Source organism: Podarcis raffonei, chromosome 2 (genome assembly GCF_027172205.1).
Source record: "Podarcis raffonei isolate rPodRaf1 chromosome 2, rPodRaf1.pri, whole genome shotgun sequence".
Classification (NCBI taxonomy): domain Eukaryota; kingdom Metazoa; phylum Chordata; class Lepidosauria; order Squamata; family Lacertidae; genus Podarcis; species Podarcis raffonei.
Window position 1 is genome coordinate 38,966,305 of NC_070603.1, and position 24,171 is coordinate 38,990,475.

Consider the following 24,171-nt stretch of genomic DNA (forward strand, 5'->3'; position numbering starts at 1 on the left):
CACATTTTTATGTATGCAAAGGTTTCTACAGTCTTTATTTCCTAGACACCGAGGACAGAACAAACAATAATTACACATCAAAGTGATGAAGAGCTTCACATTTTGTGTATTTCTTCAGTCACCTTGAAGTTTCTATACATGCTTATTCTTCACTTTTGACTGCCTTCCCAGCATCACGGGATTTCACCCGCAGTTTGTTGACCTGTGACTCTGCAATGTCAGCCCTCTCTTCAGCTTCTTCCAGCTCATGCTGAATCTTGCGGTATTTGGAGAGGTTGAGGTTGGATTGTTCCTCCTGAGAATAAAATTATGAAAACCATGTTATTAAAAATCCAACTTCTCTTTTATTTCAACCATAACCAGGTGATTGGGAGCAGGATGCTAATGTCTTGATTCTTCATTATGTGATTATGTGATTTAACTATTGTTACAAGTTTGTGGGCACCAGTTTATGGAAACCCAGCCAGATGGGTGGGATATAAATTAATACTAATCATCATCATCATCATCATCCCTATAATCCTAGCAAGTGTTAAAATATAAACTAGGCTAGCAAGACTGCCTAAGTAGTAGATCCATTGAAATCTTGTAGAGTCTTCTTAGTCATGACTAATTTAAGTTTCATTTATTTCAATGGGTCCACTCTAAGTTTAATTAAGTCTGGATTCAACATATAGTTTTCTCCATGCTGGGAAAATGTTCAGTTCTTAATTTTCTGCCTGTCAAGGAAAAAATTATGAGAAATCTAGTCTAGACTCCCAATTAAAAATATGACAGATACACATAAGTCAAAATTGTTAAAGTGTAACTATCCACTCCTTTATTATAACTCATTTTTAAAAATGATATTCTCCATATTTGTGTTATGCAATATTCTTGCGTTCATTACTTAATTAGTATTTCCATCTCAGTTTCCTTTTGATTCTTGCTTTCCTTATTAGTATCAGATAATGTGCCACTGTTTAGGACTTTGGCCCACAGGCATTTTAATGAAACTCATTACAGTAAATATAATCAGATTTATTTGAAATGTAACCATTGTTCCATCTTCAGTGCAATACTTACAGCTTCTTCAGATTGTCTCTTATAAGCTTTCACTTTCATTTGCAGTTTGTCCACCAGATCCTGAAGCCTCAGAACATTCTTCCGATCTTCCTCAGACTGAACAAATGGAAGAAAAAAGTGAGTTTATATAATTTAAAATTCATTCCTCAGTTTGATTTTCTTAAATAATATATTTTTCTAGAGTGAAACTTGCACTATGTGTTGTGGGAGAGCATTCCATGGATTAGAGAGGTTAAGGGCTTGATAAGAGGAAATGAATAGCTATTAATGTTTTTTTGGCAGGGGGCTGTGCATTGGCCGTATTTTTGGTTGGTTGGGGATATCAGGGCATGGGAATGCAGTGACATGTTTATGATGATATAAGTGATGATATATGATGATATAAGTGATGGAGCTGCTCATATTGTAATAGGGGAAAATAAAGAGTTCATGTAATTTACCCCATTACAAACCTTTGATGAAGAAAATATTTTTGAAAAGAATTTCTCTCACTCTATTTCACTACTATTAAACATTTCCAGTTTGAGTGTTCAATAACTTCAGTAGCATTTCTTTCACTGTATTATTGAAAAAACATTTATCACCCTCACCTGGTAGGTCAGCTCCTTGACCCGTCTCTCATATTTGCGCACACCCTTGATAGCATCAGCACCACGCTTCTGCTCATTCTCAACTTCAGCTTCCAGCTCACGTACCTGAGGAAGGCACAGAAGAAGGGAGAATTTGCATTCCATTGCATTCTTTACGTTCAAAATGTATAAAGACTACAGATATATGAGGAATACGCACTCTGTGCTCCAGTTTCTGGAGCTGCTTCTTGCCACCCTTCATTGCCAGCTGTTCTGCCTCATCAAGACGGTGTTGCAGGTCCTTTACGGTCTGCTCCAAGTTCTTCTTCATCCTCTCCAGATGGGCACTGGTGTCTTGTTCCTTCTTGAGTTCCTCAGCCATCATGGCCGCCTATTAATAAAGTTGCCAAACCAGTTCAAGAAATCAGCCATACTAAATGTATACAGGTTCAGATCTCAAAAGGAAACTCCCTGCAACTCACATCAGTGATGGCCTTCTTGGCCTTGTCTTCTGCATTGCGGGCTTCTTGAATAGTCTCTTCCACTTCACCTTGGATTTGTGCAATGTCTGTTTCCAGCTTCTTCTTGGTGTTGATCAAGCTGGTATTCTGTTTGGGGGGAAAACATACAGTATTTGAAAAATTGCCTTAAAACAGCTAAGACAGAATTTTTAAAAGGCAGGAAACAATGACATCTACTTAGAAATGAACTCAATGAAGCTCTGCCTCAAATAGTTGCCTGGAATTTCTTATTCCTAAATCCCCAGAGTTTCAAATGAGATGGAAATATCATAGTATGCATACCATTGAATCTAATCATAGAGAAATAAGCTAAATAGTCATGTCCACAGACGTTTTGTATAAGAGCAAGCAAAGATTATTTAGGCATAGCTTTGTTTCCTTAAAGTAATATGGCTAAAGGTGGAGCAGGATGGAAGAGAACGTTCCGCAAGATAAACAACCTGCTCTTCTCTACTGGTTAATGAAAGGTGGGGCACATTACATATTAGAAGCTTACCTGTGTGTGAAGAAGTTGCACACGCTCACTGGCATCCAGAAGCTCCTGTTCAGCCACTTTCCTGCCCCTCTCTGTCTGTTCCAGAGCTGCACGGAGCTCCTCAATCTCAGCCTGCATAAGGTTAGCTCTGCGCTCAACCATGGCCACTTGCTCCTTCAGATCTTCCTGGCTCCGAACAGCATCATCCAAGTGCAGTTGTGTATCCTATCAAACAAATTATTATGAGACACAAAGTCCTTAACAACATGGCAATTCCAGGATTTCACTTTCAACTGTGTGGCATTGTACTGCAGATACCTTAAGCTGCCCTTGTGTGTTCCTGAGGTTCTTTAATGCCTCAGCAGCTTGGCGGTTGGCATGGCTCAGCTGGATTTCCATTTCATTCAGATCTCCCTCCATCTTCTTCTTTACTCTCAGGGCATCATTCCGGCTCCTGACTTCAGCATCTAGTGTGCTCTGCATGGACTCTACTACTCTCAGATGATTCCTCTTCAGCTGATCAATTTCTTCATCTTTCTCTGCAATTCTCCTGTCAATATCAGCCTTCACCTGATTGAGCTCTAGTTGGATGCGGAGGATTTTGCCTTCTTCATGTTCCAGTGAGGCCTTAAGAAAGCCATTTATATTAGCTATTAATAATAGACTAAAATAAGTGCCCCATTTTATTAAAATGCATTAGACATCTTTAAAAGGAAATATTCTGTGCATTCTTTCCTCCAGTCAACAGCAAAACAGAAGTGTCCATCACGATTCTGTTAACACTGTTAGTAATTCTTTAAGTGTTTTATATCATAGAACAAGAAACTTTTATCCTGTTTTCTCTAAGAAGAATGATATATATATGTGTGTGTGTACCTCAGCTTCCTCTAGAGAAGCCTGCAGTTCAGACTTCTCTTGCTCAATCTGCTTCTTCACTTTCTCCAGTTCATGGATAGCCTTTCCACCCTCAGCGATCTGTTCCGTGAGATCAGAAATCTCCTCTATTGGTTTTACACAAAGTAAAGAGAAATAGATGAATAGTTTAGTTGTTGTAATATGGATGATGATACACAGCATTTGGGTGGGATGGGGGTGAGGGGTAAAGTGCTTTATTTTTTAATTTCAGCTTATCCTTGTGGAATAGATTAGTTGTTCTGCACACACAGTGCATGACCTTATGGACACCAGGGTCTGTCCTGGAATCAGGGAGAAGGCTTGTTTGAAGTTATATGATTCAGCTGGTTCTTTGGAAGTAAGACATAGCTTCTCAGTTTTGTGCCTATAGTATTCTAAACCTGCTTCTTAGAATATACAATTATTAACTTACGCTGGAGATTCTTGTTCTCACGCTTCAAGGTTTCCAAGTGATCCAAGGATTCTTCATAAGCATTCTTCATCTTAAAGAGCTCTGTGCTGAGAGAGCGAGACTCTTTCTGGGAAGCTTCCAGTTCAGACTGGGCTTCTTCAAATTTCTGTTTCCAGTCTGCCAGAATCTGCAAAACACCACCAAGAAATAAGCAATGAATTCATTAGACCTGAGAACTTCATGCAATATGTTCATTAAAAAAAAGTCAAAAAATACCTTATCAAAGTTCTTCTGCTTCTTATCTAGAGCTGCACAGGCTGCATTGGACCTTTCCACATCAATCATCAGGTCCTCCACTTCATTCTGTAGCCTTTGCTTTGTCTTCTCAAGGGAAGCACATTTGGAATTCACAGCTTCTACGTGCTCTTCAGCATCCTGCAGGCGCTGGGCAAGTTTTTTCCTTGAAGAAGATAAAAAAGTCAGTAGTAAATTGCATGAATCTGCTTGGGTAAGCAGGAAGGTCTATTATCCTACCATAGGCATTGCATAACTTCTGTTACAGACATCATAGAGGGACAGAAGGAGGGAACCCCAAGGTGTCCAAAAGTATAAAAAAACATTTGGGGAGAACTTGTGGGAGAACCCCCAAAACAGCCCAGTGAGGACTTTGAATGCTAAGTACCCACAGAACCCTGAATCAGTGGGAAAACCTGGGTGTTGTGTAGGAATGAAATGGGCTGGCTGATTGGTGAAGAAGTGAGTGCTACGTTGGTGGCCTAGAAACCTCCAAACCCTCACTGATTGGCTGGCAGGAAAGGGACTTCCTGAATGAGAACAGAGGCATACCCAGATGATCTTGTACCCATGGCAAGGAGCTGTATTGGTGCGCCCCACCATCATTTGTGCCCCTCCCTCCCTCTTCTTTCCTCCTGCAACTCTCACCCTCTCTCTCTCTCTCCCCCCCCCCCCACTCGAGTGCTCCACTCTCTCTGGGCACGTTGCTCACACTTCTAATAGTGCCACTGGCTGTTTGGGGAACGGGCCACAGGGCTGCTGTAACAGCCCAGAGCAGCAGAGGAGCAGCCTGGGGTGCATGTGGACAAGCAAGCAGTCTCTTAACCACTCCAAGCGAGAATGGAGAGTTGCAATTTTTGAATTCCTAGTCAAAAATATTGCAACGTTTTGTAGCAGAATAACACTTTTTATCTCAATCTCCCCAACATACTTGGCCTCTTCTAGTTCTTCAGTGCGCTGGATTGCATCAGTCTCGTATTTGGTTCTCCATTGGGCAACCTCACTGTTTGCCTTGGACATGGCACGTTGCAGCTCAGCCTTTGCTTCCTGTTCCTCTTCAAATTGTTCCCTGAGCAAGTCACAGTCATGACGAGCAGATTGCAAGGCATGGGCCAATGCATTCTTAGCCTGGAGAAATTAAAATATTTGTTAAGAAGAAGAAGAGTTTGGATTTGATATCCCACCTTTCACTCCCTTTAAGGAGTCTCAAAGCGGCTAACATTCTCCTTTCCCTTCCTCCCCCACAACAAACACTCTGTGAGGTGAGTGGGGCTGAGAGACTTCAGAGAAGTGTGACTGGCCCAAGGTCACCCAGCAGCTGCATGTGGAGGAGCGGGGACGCGAACCCGGTTCCCCAGATTACGAGACTACCGCTCTTAACCACTACACCACACTGGCTAGATTTTTTTGTGTGAAGTTAAGTCTCCTGAGTTCCGTGGATCTTTCTGCCTAGCAAGTATGTTTAGGACTGCAGTCTGAGATGGAAAACCCATGGACTTCCAGCTCCCATCGCCTCAACCAGTATGACCAATGGTCAGGGATGATGGGAGTCCAACAACACCTGGAGGAACACAGATTCCCCATCCCTAGCCTAAGTAATTTTTTGGGGGGGGATTTATTTCCATGACATTGCTGTACAGCTCAAATATCAGTTCATTACATATGGTTTTGTCTGTACAATGTTGCTGTTTTTAGTTTGTTAATTTGTGTTTTGATGGTTGGATTATTGTTGCTTTTATGGTCGCTTTTGAACTGTAAACTGCTTTGAGCAACTCAAAGGATAAAAGGCGGAGGATAAAAGGCTGTATAATTTTTAAACAAAAAGAATAAAATTTCCAAGATATTTCCATAACACTTTAGCCCTTTACAGCAGCATGCAGGATTTGCAATACAGCACTGAAAATCCATTTATTAGATCTAGTCATAATGCCCACCTTTGTTTCTTCTTCAAGTTGCCTCTTCAGTTCTTCAACCTGTTGAGTAAAACCTTGCTTGCCTCTTGAAAGTTGAGAAATCAAAGCATCTTTTTCTTCTACTTGGCGAGCAAATTCACCTGAGAAGAGCAAAAGAGAATATTTAATAGGACTGGAATAAAGTTGACTGAAAAAAACTGTACTCAAGAAGAAATGGAACAACTGGGAGTTTAAAAATAATAAAATTAGCTATACAGTCATGTCTGAGGTTATACATAATGCCACATAAACCCCACATTCCTCAAATACTAATTGAGAAGAGCATACACTTTCACTTTTCTTCCTGCTGTGATATACACAAGTACTCAGATCAGGAGAGCTTGCACCACGGATGAAGAAGTGAAAAGTTTAGAACTTTACAAAAAGTGGAATGATCTGATTGTAGAAGAGACTGTACATTTGGCTGAGAGCACTTGCTTAAAGACCACGTGCCACTCTCTGACTTTGGAATCACAACCTTGATACATTAATTACGTAATTTAGTGTTGAATAATGCTATTCTTCACATTTTCAATGTTGTGATCCTTTGATGTTAAAATCAGCTGCAAGTTACATTTCTTACGAGAATTTACAAACAACTTTCGCAGTGTATATAATATGTTACAGTGTGTAACTTGCAGTGTGTAACCAGTCATGTGCCTTACCTGCTTCTGTCTGCAGACGTGCTCTTTGAGCAGTCAGGTCATTAATTGTGCGCTGGTGCTCTTCCTCCTTTGCTTTAACCTCACTCAGCTGATCTTCCAAGGAGCGGGATAATTTCTCAAGAGCTGACTGAAATGGGCAATTGGAAAAACATTGAAATAGTCTTCAAACTGATATATTAGTAAGAACATTCTTTAAAAAGAAAGTAAAACTATGAAAACAATACAGATAATTTATAAATTTGTATTTATGCAAATGTAAGTTTCATTGCAGCCTAAGTAAATGACAGCATACATTTAAACCAAATTCTGAAGTTTGGCACAATTTGACATGGAAATTACAAACTTTGCAAAGAGCTAAAATCCAATAATTGTGCTGAAATCTATTAATTTGATTGCCTTCCTCAAGTCAGATTCTTATAGGCAATCTTTGAACACAAAGTCTTCAGTATATTAACACACACAACATAATTTCATGAAACAGTGGAGGAATGTGTTTACCTGTGTATTCTTTATAGGTGATAAAATATATAAACACCTAATTCATCTAGCAATTACATTGACTACCCAGCAGCAATTAAATATTGTACATTTAGGAGCAGACCTTTTACAGTCTAATCTTAAAAAATATTGCCCATTTTTCATATATAGTGTACCTTAACAAGTAATTCTTGGCATCCAGAATATGTTTTTAGTACTGCTTCATTTGCTTATGCCATACAATCTGACTTTGCTTCAACTTTAGCCTAAGGTCAGGTTTAGAGATGTTCTGGCAGCTTAGCTCTTAGAAAACCATGTGTCAAATGCTTATGAGATGATGCAGTAGTTCTTGCATCCCTTCCCTAATGCACTGAAGTACAATACCTTAGATTTAGAGACAGATTCCATATTACTGGCAAGGTCATCAATTTCCATCTTCAGCTCACTCTTCTCCTTCTCCAGCTTCTGTTTCACACGTTGCAGGTTATCAATTTGTTCCCCAAGTTCAGCTGCACTGTCTGCATGCTTCTTGCGGAGAGCAGCCGATGTGGCTTCATGTTGCAGAGTGGCTTCTTCAAGGTCCCTGCGCATTTTCTGGAATTCTGCCTCACGTTTCTTGTTCATCTCAATCTGAGCTGCGGTTGCCCCACCAGCTTCCTCCAGACGCTCACTAATCTCTTCAAGTTCTCTGGAGAGATCAGCCCGCTGCTTCTCTGCTTTGGCCCGAGATGCACGCTCAGCCTCAATCTCCTCCTCCAGTTCCTCAATACGGGCCTAGAGAAAGAGAAGCAGCCATTAACAGAGTCTTCCCTGATGAACTGATTTTCATATGATGGAGTCAATATGTGCTTGACTTGCCTGTAACTCCTTTATCTTCTTCTGAAGCTGGGAGCCCAAGGCCTGTTCATCTTCAATTTTGCTTTGTAGCTGGCTGATTTCAAAGTCTTTCCTTTTCACAACAAACACAAGATTTTCTCAGACAAATTCTAAGAGGGCTGGGTGCCATAAAGAGCTCCCAAAAGGTCTTCTAGACAGTAAACCATACTTACTTCTTAAGCTTTTCATCCATCTGCTGCTTATCATTCTCCAAATCCATTGTGGATTCCTGGGCCAGCTTCAGATCACCTTCAAGCTTCCTCTTGGATCTCTCCAGGTCCATGCGAAGTTTCTTTTCTTGCTCCAGGGACCCTTCAAGCTAAGGACAAAGAGGGGGGAAAGACTTTGTAACTCTAATACTACTTTCACCCCACGGTTATTCTTCTGCATGTGATGGTGCTTACATCGTCCACTTGCTGCTCCAGCTTGGTCTTTGCTTTGGTCAGAGTATTGACTTTGTCCTCCTCTGCCTGCAGGTCATCCAAGGTCTGTTGATGGGCCTCTTGGAGGGCTTTCTTTTCCTTGGTCAGTTTGGCAATGTTCTCATCCAAGACTGCCATCTCTTCAGTGAGGTTTTTCACCTTTTAGAAATGAACAAACAGATTCAATATATCATTCTAACCTGGAATGACAATACTGTACTACATTCTGACTATTTGTTGCAGATCTGAGCACATTGTGATCATTACCTTGTTTTCTGTGGCATGCTTCTCCTTTTCCACCTTGGCCAGTGTTAACTCAAGATCATCAATGTCTTTCTTCAGCTCTGAGCATTCATCTTCCAGTTTCCTCTTTTTGGCTGTCAGCTCAGCATTCATTTCCTCCTCATCCTCTGCCCTTTCAGTCAGCTCCTTAATTTTAGCTTCCAGCTGAATTTTGGTTTTGATCAGCTGGTCACATCTCTCCTCAGCATCTGCCAAGCCATCAGATTCCTGTAGGTTGAAAACATGTTTTTAATGCATCTCTCTCGTCTTGTTGAGTTAAGAAGTAGGTTTTTAGTTGAGATATACACCACATAAGCAAAAGTTTGATAAAATTCCTTTACCAGGGATTCAAGGACAATCTGTACATTGATATGAAACTGTGTGGGTGGGAGGGGTTTCTGACTTTGGGAAGTTTGGCCTTTGCTAACAGACCAGAATAGGGGTGCATTGAACAAGGGAAGAAGGTAATAAGGTGTACAGTGAAGTTTAGCATAGGGAAGATAGAGAGAAGGCAGCTAGTGGAGACATGAGCAAGGGTTGGAGGCAGGGGAGAACCTAAGCAGTGGGTTGAAGGAGGAAGTGGACAGAGACATGTGTGGAAGCAAGAGTTATCAGGCAAAGGAAGGGAATGTGGGATAAAAGTAATGAATAAAAATGAAGAGGTGGAACTGAGGATTTTTCTTCTTCTCTTTCTATCTTTCCTTGTTCCTGCACTTTATTATATACTTGATATCTATAATTATCTTTTTAAATATGTTTTATTAGCTCCAAAAATTCTTGGCACTTTTTGAATTCTTGTATCCAATCTATATGTGTCAGGCATTGAGTCACTTGGACAAAAACATTTAATGTTACCAGTGATGCTTACAGATTGGACTTGGAGCTGCAAGTCATTCTTCTCTTGCATCAGAGACACCATTTTTTCTTCCAGCTCCTTCCGTTTGGCCTCTGATTTGGCAAGATCTTCTTTAGTTTTCTCAAACTCTTCCTTCATGTTGGCCATCTCCTTCTCTGACTCAGCACTCTTCAGCAGAGGTTTGATCTTGAAGTACAACTTCATCCAAGCCCAAGTCTTCACATTCATGAATGAGCGGACATTGTACTGAATAGTGAAGATAGACTCTCTGTAAAGAAAGCAAACTAAACCTTAAGGACGATTCCAAAATAAAATTTGTTTCCAACTTTGTTTAATCTGTATTAAACCTGCATATGTTGATGAACTCATTATCAAACTGGACTCATTGCCAGTTTGATAATGAGCGCTCACATCTTCCTTTGTAGGTGCCCTTTGCGGGGCCGCACACAGCACCCCAGTCACGTGGGACCCACCAGCTGTTTGGGCTGGCCTCCCTGTGCTAGTCATTGGAGGTTCCTGCCAAACCTCAGTCAATCAGCACCACAGGGAGGTGGGGCCAGTTGCTTAAATAGGAGGCGGTTCTCCCAACCCTCCCTTTCGTTAACCTGCAAAAAGCATTAGACAATGTTTTGTGTGTGCTGCTACGTCTTTGGATGGTTGCTGTTGAAGAGCCGGGAAGGAATTTCCCTGCATTGTCAGGTTTTGCCTTCCCCATAGCAATTTGTAACAACTTTGGTGGTTTTAGGCCTTGGGTGGAATCCTTTAGTCTATCTTCCCTAAATGGGGTGGGGGGGGTGAAGTGGTGACTCAACCCCCCCCCCCCCCGTGGCAGCGATTCCAGGGTCCCCTCTTAAAGGGGTTTATATATGGGAGTCATTGGCCATACACTGAAAGGTTGTCAGTGAACTCCCCTGCATTGCAGGGATATGGGGTGGGCTGCCAGCATACACAATCATCTTGCTGTGCATGCTCCCATATCCCATTCACCCTGAGGAGCTCCAGCTGGGGGCTGGGAGGAATACACGCCCAATGCCTAAGTCAATGTCTTCCTACATCTGAAAGGTTTAATAAAGTTGTGGCCAATTTTTATTGCATAACACATTGTCACAAGTTATTATTCCTTCTGGTGGTCTCTTGGGGCCAGGGAGTCTCCTCCTGGGCACGCAATGAGTCCTATTACAGACTATGAAACTCTACCTCCTTTCCATCATTTTTTTGAACTCCACTCTCATCAGGTAACCACGGCAAACAGCTTGGGTGCGTGTAATCAGCTGTGCCAACTTATCATCTCTCATCTCCTCTAGAGTACCCAAAAGGCCAGCTTTGAAGAACACCTGGGAAAAGAAAATATTACAAAGTATTAATCACTATCTCAACAAACTCAAATATTACAGTCTTGTAATAAAAAGTAATTTTACCTTTGTGTGGCCAAATTTATATTGGGTATGGTCAACATCGATAGAACCGAGAAGCTTCTCAGAAGCTTTCTTGCTATCCATGAACTGTCCCTCTGGGACGGCACTTGCATTCAATATCCTGTATCTGTTGAGAAAAGCTTACAGTTTTTATTTTGCCAAAGTATTATGATAGCTGGCACTAACTTCCACAATTGTTTTTGTTACAGAATAATATCTGAAAGAGATTAAAAACTGAATTTGGCTGTGAAGTAAAACTTATGTCTAGGGAAACTTTCTTAAACATGATGAACATTTGAAAAGATGTTTCTTAGTAACATGATCTTACTGCAGGTGGCCTTTCAGCTTATCTAATTATGCTGCTGCAAGCTGATGCAATATAAGAAGTTCCATTGCTGTACAGAGAGGTACACAGCTATTAAGGAAGTACACAGCCTATCCCTGATATACCTTTTTATTATTTCATCCCAGTTCTCTCAACCACATTCAATATAAACATACACTAATCATCCATCAGTGAGTTCTTGTTTTTCAGCATTCTTAAAAGTTTAACATGTACAAAGGCTGAAATCCTAACTACACTTACTTTTACTTTAGTGGGACTTATTTCTTAGTGCTTTGGATTATACTGCATTGTATTGAAAACATATTTTTAAAGAACTGAGAAGCATAATAGTAAAATAGTATGGAATATACAGACCTCTGTTTAAAATCACCGTAAATGATCCTGCTAGGGAATCCCTTTCTGCAAATTCTGATACCTTCCAGCACTCCATTACATCTCAGTTGATGCAATACAAGTTCATGCTCCATGGCACCTTAGAGAACATTAGAGTATGGATTAATACTACAGGGTAGAATTTCCTTCTCTTTCGAAGAATGTTTACTAAAATGTCTTACCAGGTGTTTTAGTTTCATTGGGGATGAGACAGCGCACAAAATGAGGGTGAGTGCTCTTCAAATTGCTCATCAGCTTGTTTAAATTCTCCTATGAGGTCAGAAATATTTGTTTTACCTGCATGTTGATGTTTAATACACAAGAAGAAGCCAAATTTTCAACTGAGACACAGCCCACCTCTTTGACATTGGAAGCTGCTGAAGATATAACTATAGATAAATAGATTTTGATATATAAATATACTCTTTGTAGACAATCTATTTTGAACATATTGATCTCATTTATGTTTATGTTTTTTCCCTCTCAGATTTTGTTATGATTTGATATTAAATCATAATATAAGCTAGGAGAAAGACATTGATTTAAAGCAAGTTTATTCCCCATTTCACAAACAGAAGTTGTGCTTACCCTAAAGAGAGCAGATACAGTCTGGAAAGAGGAACCCTTCTTCTTGCCACCTTTCTTGGCGCCCTCTAAAACATAAAAATTATAAAATACATGAATGAAATTAAAATCCTTCAATGAATTACATAAACATATACCACTAGAATTTAAAGCAACCATCTCTTTAAGTTGCTAATTATGGGTTATGTTCATGAGCCAATTGCAAAGTGCAGCAGGAATTACCTTCTGCAGGGCGGTCAGCAAATAGCAAAGCCAGTGTCTTCATAGATGATTTCTGGTAGAGCTGAATTACACTTTCATTCAGGGGGTCCTTGTTCTTGTCCAGCCACCCACTGATGTTGTAGTCCACAGTGCCGGCATAATGGACCAGGGCAAAGTGAGCCTCAGCCTTCCCTTTGCCAGGTTTGGGCTTTTCAAAGTTCTTGCATTTGCCAAGATGCTGTTCATAGAGCTTGTTCTTGAAAGATGTGTCTGTTGCCTTGGGGAACATGCACTCTTCTTCTAGGATGGAGAAAATGCCCATTGGCTGGAAGGAACAAGGAGAGTAAAAGTAAAATTACTAAATTAAATTAATAGAATTGTAGAGTTGGAAGGGACCCTGAGGATCATCTAGTCCAACCCCCTGCAATGCAGGAACATGCAGCTGTCCCATATGGGGATTGAACCTGTAACACCGGTGTTATCAGTGCCACACTCTAACCAACTAATGTAATTAGTATTTGACATTAAAAGTGAACTATTCATAGTGCACATTTAGTAAAATGGCATAGTCCTGCATGAAATTTAGACAAAAGCATCATCACAATTTCTGTTATTATTATGGAGCTATTCATTTTTATAATTAAGCATAAGCTTAAGCACCTTGCTAAAACAGGGATTGTTTGCAGTTACACATGTGCTAAACAAGTAATTTTTAAGAGACCTTCTCAATGAGTTCAATGCAGGCAGCCAGGTCCATTCCAAAGTCAATGAACTCCCAATCGATTCCTTCTTTCTTGTACTCCTCTTGCTCCAGCACAAACATGTGATGGTTGAAAAACTGTTGCAGTTTCTCATTGGTGAAGTTGATGCAGAGCTGCTCCAGGCTGTTGAACTAGACAGTGCAAATATATCGTATAAGAGACCACCATGTTTAACAGTATTCTTCATTCTAGTTTTCTAATGGTTAATATTAAAAACCTTACATCTCTTCAGGTTTCTGCAATTATTAATGGTTTTCTTTACAGTTCTTGACAGTAATTTAAAGTCATATCACAGGGTGCCCAAACTTTTTTCAAAGAGGGCCAGATTTGATGAAGTGAACATGCATGAGGGCCGACCAAAGTTGTTTTTTTACAATTTTACCCCAAAGTAAAATTGGGATCGGGCGGGCTGGTTTTGGCCCCCGAAACGAACTTTGGACATACATGTAGGTCTGCTTGTTATTTTCTCCTTTGCTGAGCCCAAATTCACGCATATTCACTGAACTTACTGCTTCCAGTGCTTTCAGATACATTGCTTACACTCTGTCTCGCTCCAGAGATGCTTTGGATTTATGAACCATGCTCTTCATCAGTGGTGCAGCGTGGGGGGTGCAGGGGGGGCCGGCCACGCCGGGCGCAACATCGGGGGGGGCGCTCGCACTTGCAGCTCTCTGCCCCTACCGGGTTAGGGGGCGCAAATTACTTGCCTTGCCCCGGGTGCTGACAACCCACGCTACGCCACTGCTCTTCATAACAAATCATATCTACAATTCCTTATCACTGCCAGATATTTTTGTGTCTGGCATCCTCTCCAGTTAACAGCTTGGAAACAATTTCACTCCTTCATTGCCTTTGCATTGAGAACATTATTGAACTACACTCTTTAATTGCTTAAAGGTTTTACTGTGACTATGTTCTCACACTGTTCCATCAAGGCCCTGTTTCCTTACATCAAAGATCTCAAAGCCAGCAATGTCCAACACTCCTATGAAGTGCTGTCTAGGCTGCTTGGTATCCAGCTGCTGGTTGATACGAATGACCATCCACAAGAACATCTTCTCAAAGACAGCCTTAGCCAGAGCACCAACATTGTTGTACACCTATAAGAATAGAATGACAACAGTCAGCATATAATTGGAGCAACAAAGTGGAGTCCATCCACCATGAGTTTTGTACTGCAGATCATTACCTGCTGGACTGTTTGGCCTTTGGTGACAAACTCATTGCCGACTTTGACTCGGGGGTAGCACAGAGCTTTCAGCAGATCTGCTGAATTGAGATTCATGAGGTATGCAGCCTTGTCAGCAACTGAGCACAGATATAAGAGGAAAGGTTTATGAGCCCAATATATAATATTTTCTACATTGGATGAATGTATGAATAAACAACACTGCTTGTATAGAAATACTGCTAGAAATACTACAGATCTTACTAGGAATACAAATAGAAGAAGCAGAGTAGTAAAATACTTTCCCTAATTTTTTTAAGATGTGACTGATTTTTCAGTGATTAGAAGCAAGAATAGGTCTGCCTCTCTGAACACAAATTAACTTCCTGGTGTATGACATGGAAACTACTAATGTAGAGCTGCCTTTGAAGATGGTTTAGAAACTTCAGCTGGTACAGAATTTGGCTGTTAGGCTGTTCTCTGGAGCAAGGTGGTTTGAGCAAGGTGGCATAGGGTCTTCTCGGCCGTGGCGAAAGGGGAAAGCCCTCCCATTAAATGTCTGGGAGATAAAGAATTAAACGGCTTTTAGGAAACAGCTGAAGGCAGCCGTGTTCAGGGAAGTTTTTAATGTCTGACATTTTATTATTTTTTAATATTTTGCTGGAAGCCTCCCAGAGTGGCTGGGGAAACCCAGCCAGATGGGCAGGGTATAAACGATAAAAAAATAAAATAATAATAATAATAATAATAATAATAATACCAATCCTGGCCTGGCTGCAGTGGTTGGGTCCAATTCAAAGTGCTGGTTTTGACCTATAAAGCCTTAAATGACTCAGGACCACAATACCTCAAGGACTGCTTTTCCCCATAATGAACCTATCTGGATTCTGCAGTCATCATCTGAGGCCCTTCTTTGTGTGCCTTCTCCATGAGAGGTCCAGAACAGGCCTTTTCTGCAATGGCTCCCCATTTGTTGAATACTCTGCCTAGGGAGGCTTGCCTTGTTTATATCTTTAGGCGCCTGGCTAAAGTATTTCTCTGTAAGCAGGCCTTTGGCTGATTAACATTCTATGACCTTTTAAATGTGTTTGGGAGAAAAGAGTTATTGGTTTGTTTTTGTTTTATTATGAGTTTTGTGTTCTCACTTTGTATTTCTATGCTGGGAACCACCCTGCGATCCTTGGATGAAGGACAGTATACCAATTTAATAAATAAAATAATAGCAAATTAATCAGCTAAAACTACATGTTTGTCGCTAGAGGTGTCAACTTGAATCAGATATTGGGCTGGGGCTGGGTAAGCACTGCCCTGCATAATTGATCCCAAAATGCATCACATGCACACCATTTGAATGGCAATGCCCATTAACTTTTTTTGTTGTGTACAGCCCCTTCAAATACTTTATGGGAGGGCGGCAAAGGGACCTCAGCCCCTAAGAGTTGACTCCTATGTTTGTGGCTAAGAGATTAGTTGGGCTAGATTTGGCGGGACTATGGCAACCAAAATTCCATCACTGTTATTCAAATTTCTAGATTGTATCGACTTTCAAACAATTTCTGGCTTGACTTAGACAAGAAAATGAATATAAAATAGTATAAGGCTAGACATGTCTACTCAAAATTAATCCTCATTGAACGCAATGAAACTTGCAGGTAAACGTTAATCGGACTGTAACTTTAGGCTATCATTCTTATGCATTGGACTTCAGCTGTTCAAGTGAAAGTTAGGAGCAGCTGAGGATTAAGGGCATTTTTTGGTTGAAGGCTTTTGCTCATAGTCCCATTGCAAATTCTGTAAATACCTTCAGTGCCATCTGGCTCAGCCTGCTCCTCACGTTGCTTCTGCTTGAACTTCATGTTCCCATAGTGCATTACAGCTCCAGTTAGCTTGTAAATGGCTGTCTTTTCTTCAGAATTGAAGCCCAAGATGTCAATGGCACTCTGACAATTGAATCAAGATGTGCAAGTGAATATTTTTTATATTACCTCTAGTTGATACGCCAAAAAACTCACTTGTTCATGCTACTTACATCAGTTGCCATCAACTCTTCTTGATCATCTATGCTGGGAACAGTGATCTCACCCTGACTCACAAAGTGAAAGTCGTATGGGTTGGTAGTAATCAGCAACATCTCTGAATAAGGAGAAGCACAGATTTTCATCCATTGCATAATCCAGCATCAGCGCAAGATTTTAGCAACAGCCACTATAGCAAATGCCTCTTACCAATCAGTTCTGGCTTCTTGTTGGACATGATCTGATAAAAGATGTGGTAGCTTCTTTCAGCTTTCAGCTGGAAAGTAACTCTGGACTTCTCTAGCAGATCTGGCAAGAAACAGAAGCAACCAATTAAGAAACTAGCGAGTGAAAGAGAAAGCAAGTGAGAGAGCGAGAGAGAAAGAAAGATCCCATCCCTTACATGTCTCAATGTCAGCAGAAGCCAGTTTGCCTGTGGCACCAAAATGGATTCTGATGAATTTACCCTTTAAACAAGAAAAGGCATGTAATTACAAATCCTATGAGGCAGATTCTGCAAATACATTACTACAGATTTGCTGTATGATGACCACCCTTAAAAAAGTGAAGGTCAACTACTATGTTCAGATTCTGCAGGAGACTTACAAAACGCGAGGAGTTGTCATTCCTCACAGTCTTTGCGTTTCCGAAAGCCTCCAGCAAGGGGTTGGCACTGATGATTTGATCTTCAAGGGTACCCTGCAATGTATGTATTATTGTAAGATTAATTATATAGAGACTGCAGCAAAGGCACATTTCATCCTTTCTAACAAAAAGCTTACCTGCATTTTGCCTTGTGCGACCGGCTCATCCTTTTTCTTGTCACCTGTGGCTGCAATTGTTGCAAAGTATTGGATGACACGTTTCGTGTTCACAGTCTTTCCAGCACCAGATTCTCCACTGTTGATCAAACACATATCAGAGTGTTACATGGACTACTGCAATGCTCTCCACGTGGGGCTACCTTTGAAGGTGACCCAGAAACTACAACTAATCCAGAATGTGGCAGCTGAACTGGTGACTGGAAGTGGCTGCCAAGACCATATAACACCGGTCCTGAAATATCTACATTGGCTCCCAGTACGTTTCAGAGCACAATTCAAAGTGTTGGTGCTGACCTTTAAAGCCCTAAACGGCCTCGGCCCAGTATACCTGAAGGAGCGTCTCCACCCTCAACATTCAGCCCGGACACTGAGGTCCTGCTCCGAGGGCCTTCTGGCAGTTCCCGCACTGCGAGAAGTGAAGCTACAGGGAACCAGGCAGAGGGCCTTCTTGGTAGTGGTGCCCGCCCTGTAGAATGCCCTCCCATCAGATATCAAGGAAATAAACAACTATCTGACTTTTAGAAGACATCTGAAGGCCCCCCTGTTTAGGGAAGTTTTTAATGTTTAATGTTTTGTTGCTTATTCTTATTATTATTCTGTTGGGAGCCACCCAGAGTGGCTGGGGAAACCCTGCCAGATGGGTCGGGTATAAATTATTATTATTATTATTATTACCCTGCCATTACCCCATATTATTAGAAAGGAATATTAGAGAGGAATAGCCAGCAAGCAGCACATGTTCTTCAAAGCCTACTAAGAAACTAGGGGGTCAGATAAATGCCCCTCTTCTATAGAAATAAAATTGAAATTTTGTATAATGCAACTGTAGAACTTTCAGAAAACTAGATCACTGGAGATTTACTGTACCAGGATTTAAGAGGACTATACATGTAATTGAATCTTTCCTCCCTGGTAGGATAAGGTAGTTTTGACAAAATTCCTTTATTGTCTGTTGTACTGTATCACAAAGTCAGCATTGATTTCATTAAGGAAATAAACTTACGTAATCAGGATTGACTGATTCTCACGATCTGGAAAGATATATAACAAAAAAGAACTTGTTATTAATTTAGTGCAGCTATGGTTCAGTGTGAGCTAACTTGAGGAAAAGTCCCATTAAACTCAGTGGGACCTGGTTCTGAACAAACATGCTTAGGATGACACTGCATGTAATTATTAAAGAACTTGCAGTGGCTTGCATACAAGCAGGTCATAATAGGTAAGAAATATGCAGGGCAAAGCCCAGATTGTGTATATGCTATGATGCTAGAGGAGCTCAGCCATGCACACAAAATACATTCATCTGTATTTTTTACAGCTTTTGTATCTTTTACAGCTTGTGGGATTTTTTTTTTAAGGAAGTATATAGCTTCTATGGCTACAAAGTATGCTTAGAAATGTGTGGAAACCATTTGATGAAATATCTGTAGCAATGGGAACCTGAATTAGTTTTCCATAATTTGAACGCATATTCATTGCTTTTCCCAATGACTCTCAAAACTGTGTGTGCCATTTATGCATGTGTGTATTAATTATAAATAGCTCTGCATGAATTTTGTTTAAGGAATGAATTCCCCAGTAAGAATAAAATATGAAACCATTCATTTCTAAGAGTCAAACTGAATATTCTCTATTTACAGTGAAAAATGGAATCACATTTCAGCAATATTGGTATTTTTTCTTCTTGTCAACAATTGTTGATTTTTAAGTTTTGTATTCTTTTTTGGTGAAAAAACAAGCCAACGTTACTTTTTGAGCAGGAATTGGACTACATGTATTAGCATGATTAGGGAACTTCTTAATTTGTTTTGAGCCAGCTTTCTAATGCTTCTCTATATGCTATCTTAACAGACCTCCACATTTCCTAGGAAAGTTATTAAGGTTTCTCTTGAGAAAATGTTCGCTCTTTCAAAGAGATCCATATACTCACCAGTTAACATGAACTGATAGGCATTGTCAGAGATGGAGAAGATGTGGGGAGGGGCCTCTTGACGCTTTTTGCCTCTGTAGGCAGATACCACTTCTGGGTTGTACACTGGCAGCCACTTGTATGGATTGACAGTGACGCAGAAGAGACCTGAATAGGTCTGGAAGAAGAAAAACATATCTAGCTTGTTTTATCCTGTCTATTGTAACACACACACACACACACACACACACACACACACACACACACAGAGAGAGAGCTTTATTGTGGTCCATAGACCCAAAATACACAGTACAACAATAGTATATATCAACAGTTATTAAGGTGTAAGAGCGGCCTTGCTAGCCAACAGAGGAGCCTATTGTTGATTTTTCTAATATTCCCAATAATGTTTAAAATGCAGTTAGCTCACAACTTGTACAAATTTAACTTGCACAATTGCAGATTTACATACTTGGTGACCAGAGAGCTGAAATCACACAGATTAAATGCCCATAATGCAGATTGCTTTAAAGCTCTTCCTGGAGCAGGTTTTCCTGGCATGAAAAGAGTTCTCAAATTTGCTTACTAGGCTCTGGGAAGGTCTCACACAGGCTCTGAAAGGCGCTGACAGAATATTGCAGGGGCCACCCAAGACCTCTCAGAGCGTAGTAAGCAAGATGGAGAGCTTAGATGCTCTTTGCCTTGCATGGGAGGCAAGGCATGCTTGGCACACTGGCTTCAGAAAGGTAGGGATAGTAAAGTGGGGGCAGTTTCAGAGTTGTTTTGGCTATACACAATTTTGGTTTTATGCACAACCCCCCAGAATGTAACCCCTGCAAAGATTGTGAGTCAATTGTATATAATTCCCGAACTAAGGAACTTTGAGCTGAGCAGGATATTCAGGGATATATACTTAGGACAGGATGTTTATCATTGGGAATGAGGGAAGAGAGAAAAGAAAAGAAAAGAAAAGAAAAGAAAAGAAAAGAAAAGAAGAAAAGAAATCAAATACAGTGGTACCTCTGGTTAAGAACTTAATCCGTTCCGGAGGTCTGTTCTTAATCTGAAACTGTTCTTAACCTGAGGTACCACTTTAGGTAATGGGGCCTTACGCCGCTGCCGCTCAATTTCTGTTCTCATCCTGAAGCAAAGTTCTTAACCCGAGGTACTATTTCTGGGTTAGCAGAGTCTGTAACCTGAAGTGTTTGTAACCTGAAGTGTCTGTAACCCGAGGTACCACTGTATGTGAGTAGACTTTTGCCACATTCCTGTCCTTGATTGATACAAGACACTAGGAACATAATATAGGATCTGGCAGCTAATAGTTACTTTGCCCACAAAAGAGCAATACAAACTGGCTAACTGATGCAAGGTAGAAACCTAACATGGTTGTGTGGTGTGAGAGAAGAAAGTGATATTTGGGAGGTCTTAAAGCAGAGGTAGGAAATCTGTGGCCAGAAGTGCAGTTAGCTAATTTTAGGCATTGGTCTTATGAGGCTACTTTTTTAGATGGTAACGTGCATTACTTCATGTACTTCAAAATGTGGTAAGCTAGCCCTGCTGCACTTGGAGGGCATTTTGCTGCAAGGGACCCTGGACTTCTGCCCCAAAGTCAGAACTGCCTATGGCCCTCCAAATATAACTGTATTACAACACACTGTCCACTGATCATGCTAGGTGGAGTTTCTGGGAGTTAGAGTCTCATCTGGAGAGCCACAGACTTCCTCACCCCTATATTAAAATCTAGTTCCACCATAAAAAGAGAGGGGCATGTTACTTCAGAATACACTTACATAGATCATCCAGGCTGCATAACGCTCTTTGAGGTTATACAGGACAGCAGGTTCATGGAGGTGGGTCATCATGGCCATGTCCTCAATTTTGTCATATTTGGGAGGATTCATAGAAAAGACTTGATCTTCCTTGACTGTTACAGACTGGGAGGAAAAGGATTAAATGGAAGATGAACAAATATAGGACAGACAGCCAACCAAACAAAAGGCCAATTTATATCATCTTAAAAAGTAGAGATGAGGCAATTTTAACAATGCATTCCTTCTACTCACTTCTCCGTTTTCCGTCTTGACTGTGACCTTCCCTGCTTCCCTGGCTGTGACACTGGCCTTCACATAAGATATCTTAGGATCTGTCACAAAGACTGAATTCTTTGCATCAAAGGGCTTGTTCTGGGCCTCAATTCTCTCTTTTTCTGGCTTTCGTAGAAAGGGGGCAGCTGGCCCGAAGATGGCCATCTCCGCGTCTGAAGACATGACTGCGGTTTATAGCACGCAGCTCAGCAAACGAAAAGCTGAAGGAAAGAAAAATATGAATCATGTAAAGAAAATGTGGACATATGTCCAATATACAACTTTTCCTTTGGCGTTACATCCTGTATTTCAGAGAGTTGGCAACATCCAGCTCCATTGGCACTTAGAACCAAGGTCCTACTTTTCATATGGAATACCATATACTTGGCACCTATAGATTCTGAATCCTGAAATCTAGATATATTCAGGTCTGTGGAATTTGTTCAGTCATCCATTACACCGGATTATATAAACTGCAGAAGCTGAAGGAACTGCCAGGGTCAAATTACCTTATTGGTAGGTTGGTTGGTTGGTTGATTTATTGTTTGCTTTGGTCATTTTTAATATTTTGTAAGCCACCCTAGGAATTGATTTGGCAGTTGATGGATAGAGTATAAATTATCACATAAATTCTTTTTTTGTAGCCAATAAGGAAGAAGATTAAAGTGACTAGACTGTGCTTATCAGAGCAAGGCTACTGTTTTCTTTCTTATGATATGAGTTAGAATATAATATTATTTTGATTAAAAACAAATTCAATGCCTATCTCCAGTTGGTTTTGTACTGTTTTTAAAACTATTTTAGTTTTTATGTCTTAAGATGCAAAAGGTGATTCATAAATATACAAATAATAATTGTTCTCTTTTTGTATCTTATATTTATAACTAGCCAAAGACTATCATTTTAGTTCAAGTGGCTTACACTTTACTGTTTTATCAGTGCACAATAGACTAAGGTGCCTCAAGACTGCTGTTTATTACAAGACAACTAACTATCCCTCTATAAAATGATTCTGTACACCAGATACTAGATTTCATCCCCTACAGACTCATCCAGATTGAGCTACTTCAGCCCGCTCTGTTAGGAACTTGAATGCTGGAATTGCAGGAGTTTGTAGCTTGAACTGTATTATTGTGTCCTTTCGTGTGCCAACAAGCAAGAAGTTCTGTCAAGCAGGATTAACTTAGCAAGCTGCCTTATACCAAGTCAAACCATTGGTCCATCTAGGTCAGTATTGTCCATAGTATTGTCCAGGGTTTTAGATGGGACATTCCCAGTCCTACCCGGAGTTGTCAGATATCAAACTTGGGACCTTCTGTATGCAAAACAGATGCTCTACATCTGAGCTACAGCCCTTCTACACTGCTACCTGTTATGTTTACAATTAAATTAGAAACCATACAACTTTCAGCAGGAATTGCGTACTCCCTGCACAGTAGAACCCCATGTCAAAATTATTCATACAGCCATATAGACTATGGCCTTTATGCATACATGGCATGATGCAGACTGTGATTCCCTACCATAGTGCATCCTTTCAGAATTTGACCCATGGGTTTGTGCTATGGCAGATGTTCTATTAGAGGGGATAGTAAAAGAATCAGTATATTCAAGGCCAGTTCCCAAAATTGACTTCCTCCTGCTAAGTGGAATGCTGCTTTATAACAAAATTTGATATAGCTATACATGTTCCATAAAGGTTGGGAGGAAGCAATTAACCCACTGAAAAACATGCAGATCCTTTCCTACCATGTATCTGACTTTCCCCAGGGAATTAATAAATCAGTGTCTTACCTTGTGTGGTATCAGGTGGACTGTAAAGCAGGGTTGAGCTGCCCAATACTGTAAAATAAAAATGATAGATCCTTTATCAAAGGTCCAGTAATAAATTATAGAGTAGCAACTGATGGGCAGATTTTAAATCCCTATTGACACAGGCTATCTGTGCTCAGAAATGTCAAATGCAGCAGGAATGTACTGGGATGTGAAGAATTCAGGGTGAGATTCTATTCCTTTTAAACTCGAGCTTCTCACACTCTTACCTTTAAGCTGTTGGTGCAAGGACATGAGAGGCCGGTCCCAAGACTACTTATATAGGAAGTGATTTGCATACACAGCAGCCTCCTCTTCTTTCTTCGGTCAAAACCTTTTTGGCAGCCTTAACTCCCAGCAAGATTTCCATTCATATTTGACGCGAACAGATATAATTAGATCTTTCAGCTCCATGAATCAATCTAAAAATAAATTGACAAGAGGAGGGAAGAGTGGGTGGCAGCCTATATATTGTGGTCTGATCCTGATACCAATTTTGTGTTCTGGTAGAGGAGAGAAATATATGCATCTGATGTTGTTAGGGTTCAGTGGGAGTGCAACATATTGCTCAAAGGAAACCCATATGCTTATGATAGAATGAATGGCAGTAAATATGTTTTAACTGGTAAGGAGAGAAGAGGAGAAGGCTGGTGAGTGCATAGTGAAGCTGAAATAAATATTTGTAGTAATTTGAAATTTGCTAATTTTTCCAATTTTACTTTTTTCAAATTTCGATTAGGAAAATTCAAATTCATCTGAAGTATTGAAATGTCAGTACTTTAGTCAAATATGCTCTTTTTTGGCAAGCATCAAATATGAAATTTTGCAAGCTGTGAGCTATCAAACACCATCAAACAAACACCACTGTGTGTAATCTGTCATGTGCTGTCAGATACTGAATACAGTTGCTTGTCAG

The 24,171-nt window shown here is 40.5% G+C and overlaps 1 protein-coding gene across 1 annotated transcript; it reads right to left on the bottom strand.

The window, feature by feature from the left end:
- Positions 1 to 15: 15 nt before the first annotated feature.
- Positions 16 to 23,332, bottom strand: LOC128407575 (myosin-1B-like). Its single transcript, XM_053376086.1, has 39 exons — positions 23,238 to 23,332; positions 21,423 to 21,664; positions 21,150 to 21,293; positions 19,378 to 19,534; positions 18,451 to 18,478; positions 17,406 to 17,523; positions 17,230 to 17,322; positions 17,027 to 17,090; positions 16,834 to 16,932; positions 16,638 to 16,741; positions 16,410 to 16,548; positions 14,630 to 14,748; positions 14,391 to 14,540; positions 13,401 to 13,571; positions 12,701 to 13,004; positions 12,482 to 12,546; positions 12,076 to 12,163; positions 11,876 to 11,993; positions 11,179 to 11,302; positions 10,958 to 11,094; positions 9,773 to 10,028; positions 8,890 to 9,132; positions 8,605 to 8,781; positions 8,374 to 8,519; positions 8,183 to 8,273; positions 7,709 to 8,098; positions 6,848 to 6,974; positions 6,165 to 6,283; positions 5,162 to 5,358; positions 4,213 to 4,396; positions 3,958 to 4,123; positions 3,507 to 3,631; positions 2,949 to 3,257; positions 2,652 to 2,855; positions 2,117 to 2,242; positions 1,855 to 2,025; positions 1,656 to 1,760; positions 1,066 to 1,161; positions 16 to 295 (listed from the first exon to the last, which is right to left on the bottom strand). Exons 2-39 carry the CDS (start codon positions 21,624 to 21,626, stop codon positions 143 to 145), a joined length of 5,811 nt encoding a protein of 1,936 aa, XP_053232061.1. The 5' UTR covers positions 21,627 to 21,664; positions 23,238 to 23,332; the 3' UTR covers positions 16 to 142.
- Between the last annotated feature and the right edge of the window lie 839 nt (positions 23,333 to 24,171).

What these genes read in the sequence shown, in the direction of transcription:
- LOC128407575 (XM_053376086.1), bottom strand. Translation starts at nt 21,626, where the DNA reads ATGTCTTCAGACGCGGAGATGGCCATCTTCGGGCCAGCTGCCCCCTTT. An exon ending in ATGACAACTCCTCGCGTTTT is followed by an intron (nt 17,091 to 17,229) that starts GTAAGTCTCCTG and finishes TCTTGTTTAAAG; the next exon opens with GGTAAATTCATCAGAATCCA. An exon ending in AGCAGAAGAACTTTGATAAG is followed by an intron (nt 4,124 to 4,212) that starts GTATTTTTTGAC and finishes GGTGTTTTGCAG; the next exon opens with ATTCTGGCAGACTGGAAACA.